This window comes from Miscanthus floridulus, chromosome 11, assembly GCF_019320115.1.
Source record: "Miscanthus floridulus cultivar M001 chromosome 11, ASM1932011v1, whole genome shotgun sequence".
NCBI classification, from domain to species: domain Eukaryota; kingdom Viridiplantae; phylum Streptophyta; class Magnoliopsida; order Poales; family Poaceae; genus Miscanthus; species Miscanthus floridulus.
In genome coordinates this window covers 40,119,917-40,133,743 of record NC_089590.1, presented here as the reverse complement: position 1 = coordinate 40,133,743, position 13,827 = coordinate 40,119,917, and the positions used below count along the sequence as shown (strand labels likewise).

Sequence of the window (13,827 nt, the reverse complement as noted above, 5' to 3'; positions counted from 1 at the left end):
GGGCGGCTCCGTTGCCCGGGAGTAGGAGGCAGGCTCGAAGCGGTCCTGCCAAGATGAGTCGGGGCGGGGGTCTGGGGGTTTGTCCCCAAAACATTCCCGCCGCCCAAAGGCATCAGAGTAGGCCACGGACTCCCCTATTTTCCCCCTTTTTATTTTTCTATTTCGACCTTATGCCTTTTTTCCTCTTGCATATTCTTGCGACGGGGCCACTCTCTAGGGCTGGTGCCCAAGAAGAGCTTTGCCCTTCAAGCGGGATGGACAGCATTGCCCTTCATCGCCCCTATTTCGGGCAGGAGTGGCATTGATGCTATGGCCTCATCGGCCGATCCGGCGGCGCCCGTGGTGGCGCCTGTGCCCTCGACAGTTGCCGAGCGGGCGGCGTCTTGCGTGGTGGGTGCGGCACTGCTAGCCGGGGGCCTAGTGTCACTGGTGGGGGTGGCCGCGACCGCGCCAAGCCAAGAGCAGCCAGACGCCACCATGGTGGTGTCCGAGGGGGCGGCGCAATCCGTGCCTACGGCGGCCCAAGCGATGGCACCTGACGTGGCCCGGGCGAAGGAGGACGCAGCCAGAGGGTCCCCAACCTCGATAAGCCAGGTGGAGTCAGACGTAGCCGTGGTGGTGTCTGAGGGGGTGGCGCAATCTGAGCCACCGGCGGTCCAGGCTGCGGTGCTCAAGGAGGGCCGGACAGAGGAGGACACGGCCGGAGGGTCTCCGGGCGTCGTGGCGGTGGTGGAGAGGACCTGTAGGAGGTCGCCCCCAGCCCTATTGTCGGGGGGGGGGGGGGCAGCCATTCCCCCACATGGGGGTAGCCGCCGCTCTAGTGGATGGCCGCCGAGGACCCAACATCGGCTCTTTTCTCGCTTGACGATGCTGCCGAGAGCTTGGAGCAGGAAAATCTTAACATCGGGTTCTCGGCTACGATGGATGCCTTGAGCCAGGCCAGTAGTGCCCTACATGAAATCCTCATTCCTACTGGCCAGGTATCCGCTTGATCTTCTCCCTCGTTTTCTTCTTTCTTCACATTTTTTTGTGTCTTCGTGTTCTTGATACCGGTCTTTTTTTTAGTGTATCATTGCTCGTAGCCGAAACAAGTCCCGGTTCCTCTATGAGCAAAAGGCAGAATGGGACCACCTTACCGAGGAGGCCCAGCTATAGGGAGATGTGGGCCCGTAGCTTGCTGCTACCCAGCAGTGGGAGGCCGAGGTGCGTCGAGACACGGAGGAGATCCATGGGATGTTCGAGGACTTGTCGGCGAGGGTGAAGCTGGACGAGGAGGCGGCCGCCAGGATCTGAAAGGAGTAGGACGAGCTGCGCTAGAAGGATGCCGCGGCCAGTGAGCAGGCCATCGAGGTCCTGGCTGAGCTAGAGATGGAGCGGGATCTCAGGCAGAAGGCCGAGGATAGGTCCATGGCCCTGCAACAGAGGGTGGACTGGGACACCGAGGTGATCGCCTGGTTGCGCGGGGAGCGGGATGAGCTATGCTGAACCGATGAAAAACTTCGCTCGAAGCGCGACATGGCCCACGAGGAGCGTGACTGGGCCATTCGAGAGCGCGACGAGGCACATTAGGTGGTCAACTCCCTCCGGGTGGATCTCGGAGCCACGGTGAGCCGAAGGTTGGACGCCGAGAGTGTCTCGGCTAGGCTGGGCAAGGAGCTCGCCAAGGTGTGAGGGATCCTTCAGACCGAGAGTGATGAGCATGACCTTCTACAAGCCGCTATCAGGGTGGTCATCGACGCCCTGAGGGTGGCGTAGCTAGAGGGAACCAGCTCGCTTGTAGCTCGTGCCACGGGTATCACAGCGCGGGTAGGCCAACTTGAGGAGGATGCCTTTCACATCGGGATTACCCAGGCCTTCGCCGTTGCCCATTCTCATTATGATTGGGAGATCAACTTGGAGGTAATGAGCCAAGGCTTCATGCCTATCTATGAAGATGCTGAGCTGGACGAGATGGAGAGGGTGGTGACTCCCCTTGCGCGGAACCTGGCGAATAGGCTGAAAGAAACGGTTCTCCCTCCACGGAAGTAGTTAGTTGAATCAGTTCGATAAACATTTATCCATAATATGTGAACAAGTGTCGGTTCTTTTGTGTCTAAAAACAGATTCGTGGCTTTGTTTTGTAATTTTGTTTCTATTGTTTTGATCTTACCTTCTTCCCTTTTTGCGATGAAAAAAGATTTACGTGATCGACCCTTCCGTTTGTTAAGATCATAGGGCCCGAGGTTTTTAGGGGAAATTTTGATTGTGCTGGTGAGCAAAATTACCATAGCCATTTGGGCATGGGCCTTTTGCGGTCTTGCCAATATGTTCCCCTAAACCTTGCCACCAGCCTTGATGCGAGGAAGAGGTCTGATGTAATGACTTTTTTGAAAAAAGAAAGGAGGTACCCGTAGCTTTATCAGCCCCTGAGTGAGATCTGACCCCTTGCAGTTGCTGGGGTTGGATGTTACTTGGAGACCAGAGCGAGGGAAATGAACTTACGTTTGTATTCGCTCGTACCCTACGTGGTGGGGATTCGGTCAAGGGTCGGTTCGTCTTGTGACTGTCGCCCCATCCGCAGCTTTTTGCAGCTAGAGGGGTTAAGGCAACGTCACTTGCCTCGATGGCTCAAGTGACGTGCTTCATGAGCTTACTAACGGGGATGTTCGGGCAGAATTCGATCCCGTCGCTTTGTGATAGAGTCGGCAAAGCCCTCGGGTGGCATTCTGTTGCTCCTTGCCCCGCCTTCCAACAGATTCCCCCTCAATGAGGTTTCTATGGGCTCGGCTAGGGGCTGGATTGAACTAGAAGGTTGAGATGACCCTATCCGCCTCAATGCGGGTTGTGCAAAGGCCGCTGAGGCTCATCTGTGTTTTCTCCCCTGGCTCTTTTTTGACACGGGGTGGCCCCAAACCCTTCGTAGGTCAGCCCCTTAGGGTCTGATAGGGGCTGGCCGTGTTTTGCGCATTACCCTATCCTCGGTTTCCACAACTAGAGGGGCTGAGTTGATGATACTTGCCTCGATGGCTCGAGTGTCGTGCTCAATGAGCTCGCTAACGGGTATGTTCATGTGAAATCTAGGTCCATCATTCGCTGACGGGGTCAGTAGAGCCCTCATGTGGCATTTCACTACTTCTTAACCCGCCTCCCGGCAGATGCCCGAGCCGTTCGATAGGCTCAGGTGACCCATTGGCCTCTCCTCGATGGAGATTCTATGGGTTTGGCTTGGGGTTACAATCAAATGAGAAAGGTCGAGATGTCCCTATCCGCTTCTGAGCGGGGTTGGGCAAGGCCGCTGGGATTCATCTTTGTTTTTTCTCCCCTGGCTCTGTTTGACGTGAGGTGGCCTTGAGCCCTTCGTGGGCCGTCCTTCGAACCTCGGTCGGTCACCGCTCATATTGAATGAGGCGTCTGCCGCTTCATGACGTGACACAAAGCGTTGGGATGCAAGGATTTGCACATGCAACATTTTGGATGTATGGATTTAGCGTATAATTTAAACAAAAGCGGGGGGTCAATAATGTTACCCTGGTGGTGTGAGCAATGGGAAGCTTTGACCAATTTTGTCCATGCAGGGTTTGGGTCCGACGTCTATGACGAGGTCGGCGTAACCTGCATAAACACTGCCATTTTTTGTTTCTGTCTCTCGGTGGCGATCCGAGTCGTTCGATTGATTTTTAAGTAACCTAATAGTTTCTGCTCGAAGGAGATTCTATAGGAGGGCTCCCCCAAACCCCTCTTGGGAAGTTGGGAGCCGAAGCTTGTGGTGTGGGGAACTGTGAATTCGATTATGCTGGTGAACAAAAACACCGTAGCCATCGAGGCATAGGGTCTGACAGTTCTTCTAGTTGTACTCAAAGTTTTATACCCACATGCCATGCTTCCAGTTTTAAACATAAGGGGGGCAGGTGAGTAGGATGTCTAAACAAGTAGACACTCTCGGTAGCCCCCGAGCGATGTCCGTGCCCCTGCCGTTGTTGGGGTCGAAAACTCGGTAATGAAATTAATGTGCAAAGCAAGGAAACAGAGGTGCTTATCTTTCTGTGGCTGTTCATTCGTCGTTTCGTCTGGGCCGTTCAATTGACCCAGGAGGCCCAATGGGACCTCCCCTGTCGGGTCATTCCATGGTCCTGCTTGGGGAAGCAGAGAGTCATCTGCATGCGGGTGTCCCCTGGTTCCCACGCCCAGCGTGCATTAGTGGCGGGCCAATCCCAGGCAATGTCTTGTCAGTCAGAGTCCATCCTGTCAGTCCAGGTATGTCCCCTCGGATTCCCATCAGCATTGATCTCCCACCTGTAATGAATAGGGGAAGGTAGAGAGTTTTTTGTCCCAACCTTTCGCCTTTTCCCAGTTGCTATGCCTCTCCCTTAAATAGGGAGGGGGAGGGGAGTTCTCGCCCTGCCCCTTTGCCTGATTTAGAGCCGCTATCTCTTCTCCTCCCTTTCCACCGAATGAGTTCGTGCGTCGTGGCGGGTCCTAAGTGAGAAAGGGTAATGCTAGTGAGACAAAAGCTCATAGATCCACCGGTGAATCCAGAGCATGATGTCGAGCTGGGGGTCATCCAACTTAGATGAGATGGTGCAGGCCGCCTTTGTTGAGAAGGGGCCACTGCTGCCGAAGGAGGAGGAGCACTGGAGGGTACCAAGCGTCGTCGGCCTTGCCATCGTCCATTGCGGCCTCTCCTTGGTGGGAGACACCCCCACCTAGATGTCGTTGTCAGGGTTGCAGCTGATGACGATGGCATAGTCCCTGGTCGCCCTGGCAGGGGCACCATTGTTAGGGTCATGGCTGATGACGATGGCGTAGCCCTTGGTCGCCCTGGCGGGGGTGCCATTGTCAGGGTCATGGCTGATGACGATGGCGTAGTCCCTAGATGCCCTGGTAGGGGCACCGTCGTTAGGGTCATGGTTGATGACGATGGCGTAGTCCCCGGGCGCCTCGGTGGAAGGCACCACAGTCGTCGACATGGTGTTCGTCGTTTGTATAGGCCGATGCCTTCGAGGATCCCGCAGAATGGTAGGAAGTCGCTGATGTAGTACTCATAGTAAAGCTAGGCATAGACTGTAATTGAATAAGTTTGTGGGGGAGCCCCTGAGTGAATAGTCCTTTTTGTGATGAAATCACTTTGTAAGTGCCGAATTTGTGCAAAGAATGAACAATGAACAAATTTTCATCTTTTGTTACGGCAAACAGTCTTTTCAGCTTCCTCTCTTTGTGGAAGTGGTTTCGGTGCCCTCCGACCCTTCCCATGGCTCAAGTTGTAAAGGCTAGGAGTGTGGGTGAAACAGTTCTGATCACAGTGGTGAGCAAGGAGGTCGTAATCGTTGGGGCGTGGGTTTCCCGCAGTCCTACCAGTTGTACTCAGAATTTGTTCCCAAAATCCTAGCCCTTAGGACTTGTTACAGGAAGGGTGGAAAACTTTAGAGAATGTTTGCAAAGGTAACACAGGAAGTGTTTGCAAGATAAACGTACTTGTATCATTTGTATCAGCCCCCGTGTGAGGTCCGACCCTCGCAATTTGCAGGGGTCGGATGTCACTAAAGATTGGGGATTTGTATAGACAAAAACTGATAAGAAAAAGTATGTGTTTATTTTAGGGTAAAAACGACATAGCTGCTCAATGTTCTAGGCGTTGGTGAAGACCTCGCCGTTGATGGTTTTCAACTTGTAGGCGCCTATGCGGAGTACTTCCATGATGACGTACGGCCCCTCCCAGGGTGGGGAGAGCTTGTGGTGATCCTTGTTGCTCTGCACGAGGTGGAGGACAAGGTCCCCGACATTGAAGGCTCGGTCCCGCACCCATCGGCTATGGTACCGTCGCAACGCCTGCTGGTACTTGGCTAAACGGAGGAGGGCGATGTCGTGGGCTTTGTCTAGTTGGTCCATGGCACCTTGGTGGGATGCCTCGGCTCCCTGTTTGTCATATGCTCTGATTCTTGGCGCTCCATAGTCGAGGTCCATTGGGAGAACGGCCTCGGAACCGTAGACCATGAAGAAAGGTGTGTAGCCGATGGCCCGGCTAGGAGTTGTCCTTAGGCTCCAAAGCACTACCGGGAGCTCGGTGACCCAGTGCGCACTGAACTTGTTTAGCCAGTTAAAGATCCTAAGCTTGAGGCCCTGTAGGAGCATGCCGTTTGCGCGCTCAACCTACCTGTTCGGGGGTGTGTGACGGCCGCCCAATCGATCCGGATGTGTTGTTCATCACAGAATCGAATGAATTTCCTACCGGTGAACTACGTGCCGTTGTCTATAATGATGGAGTTTGGTACTCCAAAGCGATGGATGATGTCGAGGAAGAACAACACAGCTTGCTCGGACTTGATCACGGAGATGGGCCAAGCTTTGATCCATTTTGTGAACTTATCTATAGTGACAAGCAAGTGGGTGTAGCCCCTGGGTGCCTTTTTGAGAGGCCCAACTAGATCAAGCCCCTAGACCACGAAGGGCCATGTGATGGGGATCATCTAGAGTGCCTGAGCCAGGAGGTGGGTTTGTCGAGCATAGTACTGGCACCCTTCATAGGTGCGTACGATTTGCTCGGCGTCAGCTACTACAGTGGGCCAGTAGAAGCCCTATCAGAATGCGTTCCCAACTAAGGTTCTAGGCGCGGCATGGTGACTGCAGACCCCACCATGGAGGTCACTTAGTAGATGTTTTCCCTGTTCGACGGGGATACAGAGCTGCAGGATCTCGGTATGGCTCCGTTTGTAGAGTTCTCCCTCTACAAGAATGAATGATTTGGCGCGACGTGTGAGCCATCGAGCCTCCGTCTTGTCCGTCGGCAGCATGTCGTGGAGGAGGTAGTCGAGGTAGAGCGTTCTCTAGTTGTCTAAAGGGTCAGGCTCTATCGATGGATCCTCTTCGAGCTCCATGACACCAAGGCCGAGTGGAGCGGTCGGTTGGTCAGCCCCCAGGGCTAGATTAGATGGGCCATCGTCGGTTCGTTCCGACCCCTCGTAGCGCACTGAGGGTTTATGCTGGTCACTGGCGAAGATGCCCGTTGGCACCGGCTCTCGACCAGATGCCGCCTTCTCGAGTGCGTCGGCTGCCTCGTTGAGGCATCTTAGGATGTGATTGAGTTTGAGGCCGTTGAACTTGTCCTCTAGCCGTCGGACTTCTTGGCAGTATGTAGCCATCTTGGTGTCATGGCAGCTTGACTCCTTCATCACTTGGTTAATGACCAGCTGAGAGTCACCCCGAATGTCAAGGCGTCGTATGCCCAACTCGATGGCGATGCGCAGACCATTGATGAGTGCTTCATATTTGGCCACATTATTTGATGTGGGGAAATTGTCACACCCAATTTTAAGGATAAAATTGAATGCACAAAACTCGTGTGTGCCCAGGGATCAGTCACACACACAAGCTGACAAATTACATAATGTATCATCACGGTGTCTCTTACATTAGATCCATAATATAACTTAGTCTTACATCACACAGCGGAATATAAAAGGATAACTCTCTTGTGGGACTTCATCACAAGGAAGGTCAACTGGTTGACCACAAGCCTAAAAATCCTCAGGAAATTCCTCATACCCGTTGTCATCTGTTACCCATCCGGGATTTTATCCAAATAAAGAAAATAAACAAGCGTAAGTACATCCCGTACTTAACAAGTTAACATGGGGTTATGAAGCTCAAAAAGGTTGACACTGGTTTACTGCAGTTAGCATTTTTAGTAAGTCAAGCTTTTATTATCAGGTATTATCAAATTATGCTTAAGCTCCCATTTAATCCCATATGAACAGATATAAGGGTCAAGTGTATCATATATCATCATAGAACATCTTAAATGATCATCAACAAGTAACCAGTTATTCTGTGAGTTTTTTGGGCCACTCGTGACCGTGAGCACGGCTGTTATAATAGTTTGTAACCCTCTGCAGAGGTGGTGCACATTCACCGCGAGTCGTGATTCCCATATGCCCGGGTTAATTACTCCCATGTCACTGCCAAGGTGAGCAGGCAGGGTACACTATGAAGCCATTTCATAGTTTTTTCTAACAAGTTAGGGCCGCTAGGTTTCCTCGGTAGGCAGGTGTAGGAACCCCCCTTTCCTATGGCACATATCCATCGTGGCTATACACATAGGAACAGAGGCAGCCCTATACCCAATGTGGCAAGCCCCTTTTGCGCCATAAAGGTAACCTCTAACAAGCTAGAAAAGGTCCTATTACTGAGCTAAAGTTAGAGCCATATGACTCTCTCGGTTGCACTGTTAGTCCTAGCTTTTGCCGATAGATAAGTCCTTATGGAGGGCCGGGAGCAACATGATCAAAAGTCATTTGCACCTTCGCCCTATAGATCAGTTGTTATAAATCATGTTATACTTTTAGTTCCATAGAACCATTCACCATCATGTAGATCATGTTCAGTTAGAGCACTAGCAATCTACCCATATGCAATTAACCCATAGGAGTCAAGGGAACAAGTCATCAAACAACTAGAATGTCCTTATGGTTATCAAAATTAGACACATGCACATGAGTAAATGATTTAAAGTGAATAGGACATCAAGGTAGGCCCATGCTATACTTGCCTTGATTCACAAACTCTTGCTGGTCCTACTGGTCGTCGAAGAATTCTTGGTCTCCAACGTTCTCCTCACCGTCTGAATGCGACAACACGGCAACATACAACATTCCACAGGCATTCATGCAAAGCAAACAATCCTACAGTAAGAATAGTACACCAACAGTATAGAAAACAAAATAAAATGTTTATGAAAAGAACCTACGTCTCGCTACGATCACGTCAACGCGAAGTTCACGAAAAACAGAGCTAAAACGTGAAAGTTATGAATTAAATAGGGTTTCCTATAGCACTTTATTTAATTAAACCTAACCATGAAATTTAAAAGTTGCAAACTTGACTAACAGTGGTTCTAACATGTAGATTATGAAATTACGAAGCTAACGCAATTTGAACGGATCAATTCGGAGCTAAAATGAAGTTTTTATGAGCAAAACAAATCAAATGGCATTTCTGTAAATACTGAAAACGTACTTTGGACTAAAACAGTTAACTTTATGCTTTCAAAACGAGAGAGCGTACTCATGGAAATACGCTAAGGATGGCGGGTTCTATTACGCGAAATCAGAGGGGTTCTTTAGCAAAACTACCCGCGAAGGGGTATCGGCCAACGGTGGCTGTCGAATTAGAAATGAACGGCCAGAAACAGATGGGAGGGAGAGAGAGAGGGGCGTCAGCGGCCGGCACAGTGACAGCCACGGCGGCGCAGCCATGGCCAGCGGCAGGGACTTGCCGGAGCGCGCAGTACAGGGGCTAGGGGCCACGGTTCGGAGAACCGAGGGCACCAGGGAGTTACGGAGGAGCAGGGGATCTCGGCTAGGCCTAAACGGCGGCCGGAGAAGAGGGCCGACGGGGTGGTCGCCATGGCCGACGACGTGGAGTTCATGGGCGCACACGAAAAGAGCTCTAGAAGCCACAAAACTCAAATTAAACGGCATGGGGAGGTAGAGGGGAGCACAGCAAAGCTCACATCGGGGAAAATTGGGGTCAGAGACGGCTTGGGGAAGACGGGCGACGCGGATGGCGGACCTCGGCGCTTATCCATGCGACGGTTGCGGCCTCCGATGCATGAGCAAGGGCAAAAAAGAAGCGGGAAGACAGCAGAGGGACACGCGGGGGGTCGGCTTCATTTTGTAGAGGCCGGGGCACAGGGGGGCACTCCCACGACGCGCGACGTGGGCATGGGGCGGTGGTTGCGGCTGACGCGCGCGCTGCGGTTGCAGGAGGAAGGGGCGGCTCTGACGGGCGGGGCCGGCTGTTAGCGGCTGAAGAGAAGAGAGCAGCGGTGGTTGCTCGTGAGTTGGGCTAGCGCGGCTTGCTGGGCCGAGCGGCCGAAGCGGTTGCCAGCCCGCCCGAGTGGGCCGGCGCCTTGCTGGGCTGGCTCGGTGCGCAAGGGAGGAGAGAAAAAAAGGGCTAGGCCAACGGGGAGAAGAAGGCCTGCAGGCCGAAATGAAGAAGGGAGGGGAAAAATGAATTTTGTGTTTTTCTTTTTTTCCAAATAGATTTCCAAAAGCATTTTCAAATAGGTTTTGAATTCATTTGAGCTTTGAATCAAGATCAATCATCACAAAATTAGATATGCAGCAGCATGTATGCATCAAGAAGTTTCTAACCTTATATTTAATTTTAATTCCACAAAATTTATTATTTTCCTATATTTTAATGCACACATATTTGCATAAATAAATCAAATTTACTAATTTTAAAAGAATGAAATTTTTAGGTTGTTACAATTCTACCCCCCTTAAGATGAATCTCGTCCTCGAGATTCGGATGATTGCTTACTCAAACAGTTGTGGGTAAGACTTTCTCATATCCTCTTCTCTTTCCCAAGTAGCTTCATCCTCTGTATACCGATTCCACTGCACCTTGCACATCTTTATAGTTCGGCTTCTTGTAACTCTTTCGGCAGTTTCCAAGATCTTTATCGGATACTCTTCATAAGTAAGATCTTCCTTGACAGCAAGTTCTTCCAAAGGAATTTGCTCTTCTGGTACCCTCAAACACTTTTTCAATTGGGAAACATGGAACATGTCATGCACACCTGACAAACTCTCAGGCAGTTCCAACTGATAAGCTACTTCTCCATGTCTCTCTAGAATCTTAAAAGGTCCTATATACCTTGGTGCTAACTTTCCCTTCATATTGAATCTTTTCACACTTCTCGTTGGTGACACCTTCAAGTACACATAATCACCAACTTCGAAAGTCAGCTCTCTTCTATGAGTATCAGCGTAACTCTTCTGTTAGGACTGAGCCACTCTCAAATTGTCTCTAATCATTCGCACTTGTTCTTCCGCGTCTCTAAGGACATCAGGTCCAAACACTTGAGTTTCTCCAGTCTGATTCCAGAACAAAGGCATTCTACATTTACGCCCATACAGCGCCTCAAAAGGTGCCATCTTGAGGCTCTTCTGGTAACTGTTGTTATACGAGAACTCTGCGTATGGCAGACTCTTATCCCAACTATCACCATTCTGTAGTGCACAAGCTCTCAACATATCTTCCAAAATCTGGTTGATCCTTTTAGTCTGTCCATCAGTTTGCAGGTGGTAAGCAGAACTGAAATTCAACTTTGTCCCCAAAGATCTATGTACTTTATGCTAGAATTGCGATGTAAACTGAGTGCCTCTATCCAACACAATTTTCTTGGGAACACCATGTAAGCACACTATTCTTTCCATGTACAACTCTGCTAGTCTTGCACCCGTATAGGTAGTCTTGACTGGTAAAAAGTGAGCAACCTTGGTGAGTCGATCCACTATTACCCATATTGAATCATAACCTCTTTGAGTGTGGGACAAACCTATGATAAAATCCATACCAACTTCTTCCCATTTCCATTCAGGAATCTTCATTGGTTGTAGTAACCCTGCAGGTCTTTGATGCTCAGCTTTCACTCTTTGACAAGTGTCACACAAAGCCACATACTCTGCCACATCTATCTTCAAACCATACCACCAATACTTCTCCTTGAGATCCAAATACATCTTGGTACTTCCAGGATGTATAGAATAAGCAGACTCATGGGCCTCTTATAGAATTGCATCACGGATAGTCTTCACTTCAGGTACACATATCCTTTTTCTGAACCAAAGAGTACCATTCTCATCCATCCTGAATCCTGGTGCTTTTCCAAGCACTACATTCTCCGCTATCTCTTTTAGTTTTTCATCCTCCAATTGACCTTTGCGTATCTCTTGCTCCAAAGTAGGCTCTATCACCAATTCAATTGCATTAGTGACAAGGCTCAAGTTGAGATACTCCATTTCAGCACACAACTCTGCTGACATAGATGTCATCTGAAGTCCATTGGCATAGCTCTTCCTACTAAGTGCATCAGCTACGACGTTTGCTTTTCCTGGGTGATAATGCACTTCCAAATCATAGTCTTTGATCAATTCTAAACAGCGACGTTGTCTCAGATTCAGATCGGATTGGGTAAAGATATACTTCAAACTCTTGTGATCCATAAAGATATCGCTCTTATACCCAATTAGATAATGTCTCTAGATTTTCAAAGCATGAACCACAGCTACCAATTCCAAGTCATGAGTAGGGTAGTTCAACTCATGCTTCCTCAATTGTCTAGATGCATATGCCACTACTCTTCCTTCTTGCATAAGCACACATCCAAGGCCCAAACAGGATGCATCACAATATATAGAGAAGTTCTTGCTTAAATCGGGCAAAATCAATACTGGAGCTATAGTCAACCTCTTCTTTAGCTCATCAAAGTTTGCCTGGCATTTATCCGACCATACATACTTTGCATTCTTTTACAACAGAGCTGTCATAGGCTTGGCTAGCTTGGAAAAACCTTCAATGAATCTCCTATAGTATCCAGCCAATCCCAAAAAACTACGGATCTCACTTACATTGGTTGGTGGTTTCCAATTCAATACATCTTGCACTTTACCTAGATCCACTACTATTCCACCATTGGAGACATCATGACCCAGAAAAGAGACTTCCTTCAACCAAAACTCACACTTGCTCCGCTTAGCGTACAACTTATGTTCTCTAAGCTTTTGCAAGACCAACCTTATATGTTCAGCATGTTCTTCTTTAGTCTTGGAGAATATCAGTATGTCATCTATGAATACCACCACAAATTTATCTAGAAACTCCATGAACACCTTATTCATCAGATACATGAAGTATGCAGGTGCATTGGTCAATCCAAAAGACATAACGGTATACTCATACAATCCATACCGTGTAGTGAATGTTGTCTTGGGTATGTCCGAGTTTTGAATCTTTAGCTGATGGTACCCTGAGCAGAGATCAATCTTGGAGAACACATGGGCTCCTCTCAACTGATCAAACAAATCATCAATCCTAGGCAAAGGGTATTTATTCTTGATTGTAACCTCATTAAGTGAATGGTAATCCACACACATCCGTTGACTACCATCTGTAGGGGTATTAACCCCTATACTCTTATGGCTAGGATTGGGCTGGCCTGGATTAGGGGGTTCATTCCACTAGAAGACGACGCGTGGCCCGGCCAACCTGTTCGGAGTCCCACGCAAGGAGTCAAGGCAAATTTGGAGATCAAGCAAGATCCTGGTCAGTTAGAATAGGAATCCTTATCCAGCCACCTATGGCAATTGTAACTGGCGAGGATTAGTTTTCTAGATCTGTAACCTTGCCCCCCGGACTATATAAGGCAGGCAGGGGACCCCTCTAAAAAACATCTTTCATTGACATACAACAATACAATCAGACACAGGACGTAGGTATTACGCCTTCTCAGTGGCTGAACCTTGATAAAACCTCGTGTCTGTCTTGCGTCACCATCTTGTTTGTGGCTTACGCATCTGTCTGCCGACAATCTACTACCTTGGGTATACCCCTAGGTAGACTACCGACCATATTTTGTCGACAGTGGCGCGCCAGGTAGGGGGTGTGTGTACTGCTCTCCAAGCAAACAAGATGGCCATCATCTCTGGCTCCATGGCTACGCCGAACGGCCTCATGTTCACCATCAGCCAGATCACCTGGACCACCGGCTCCGACGACTTCATCGCCACAACCACAGAGGAGGCATGGATTCAATCTGTGTCGACCACTGCTTCACCTACATTGGCTATGGCTCCGAATACGGTGGATCTAGCTCCGACCATGGTGGATCTGGCTCTGACCATGGTGGATCTGACTCCGACCACGCCCGCATCGTCTTCAGCCACGCCGACAACCCGTCGACCGCTTCCTCACTACAAAGGGAAGCAGATCAACAACACCGACCTGCTCGACTCCATCGATCGGGTCGGCACCAAACTTGCTGAAACCCTAGCTCTGGTAAGTTCA

The 13,827-nt window shown here is 49.8% G+C and overlaps 1 protein-coding gene across 1 annotated transcript; it reads right to left on the bottom strand.

Annotated features, from left to right (window-relative positions):
* Nucleotides 1-245: 245 nt before the first annotated feature.
* Nucleotides 246-791, bottom strand: LOC136491813 (nucleoporin NSP1-like). Its single transcript, XM_066488042.1, has one exon. The coding sequence runs from the start codon at nucleotides 789-791 to the stop codon at nucleotides 246-248; it is 546 nt and encodes a 181-aa protein (XP_066344139.1).
* Between the last annotated feature and the right edge of the window lie 13,036 nt (nucleotides 792-13,827).

Bases quoted from the DNA above. Each gene is read 5' to 3' on its own strand.
- LOC136491813 (XM_066488042.1), bottom strand. From the start codon at position 791: ATGGCTGCCCCCCCCCCCCCCGACAATAGGGCTGGGGGCGACCTCCTA.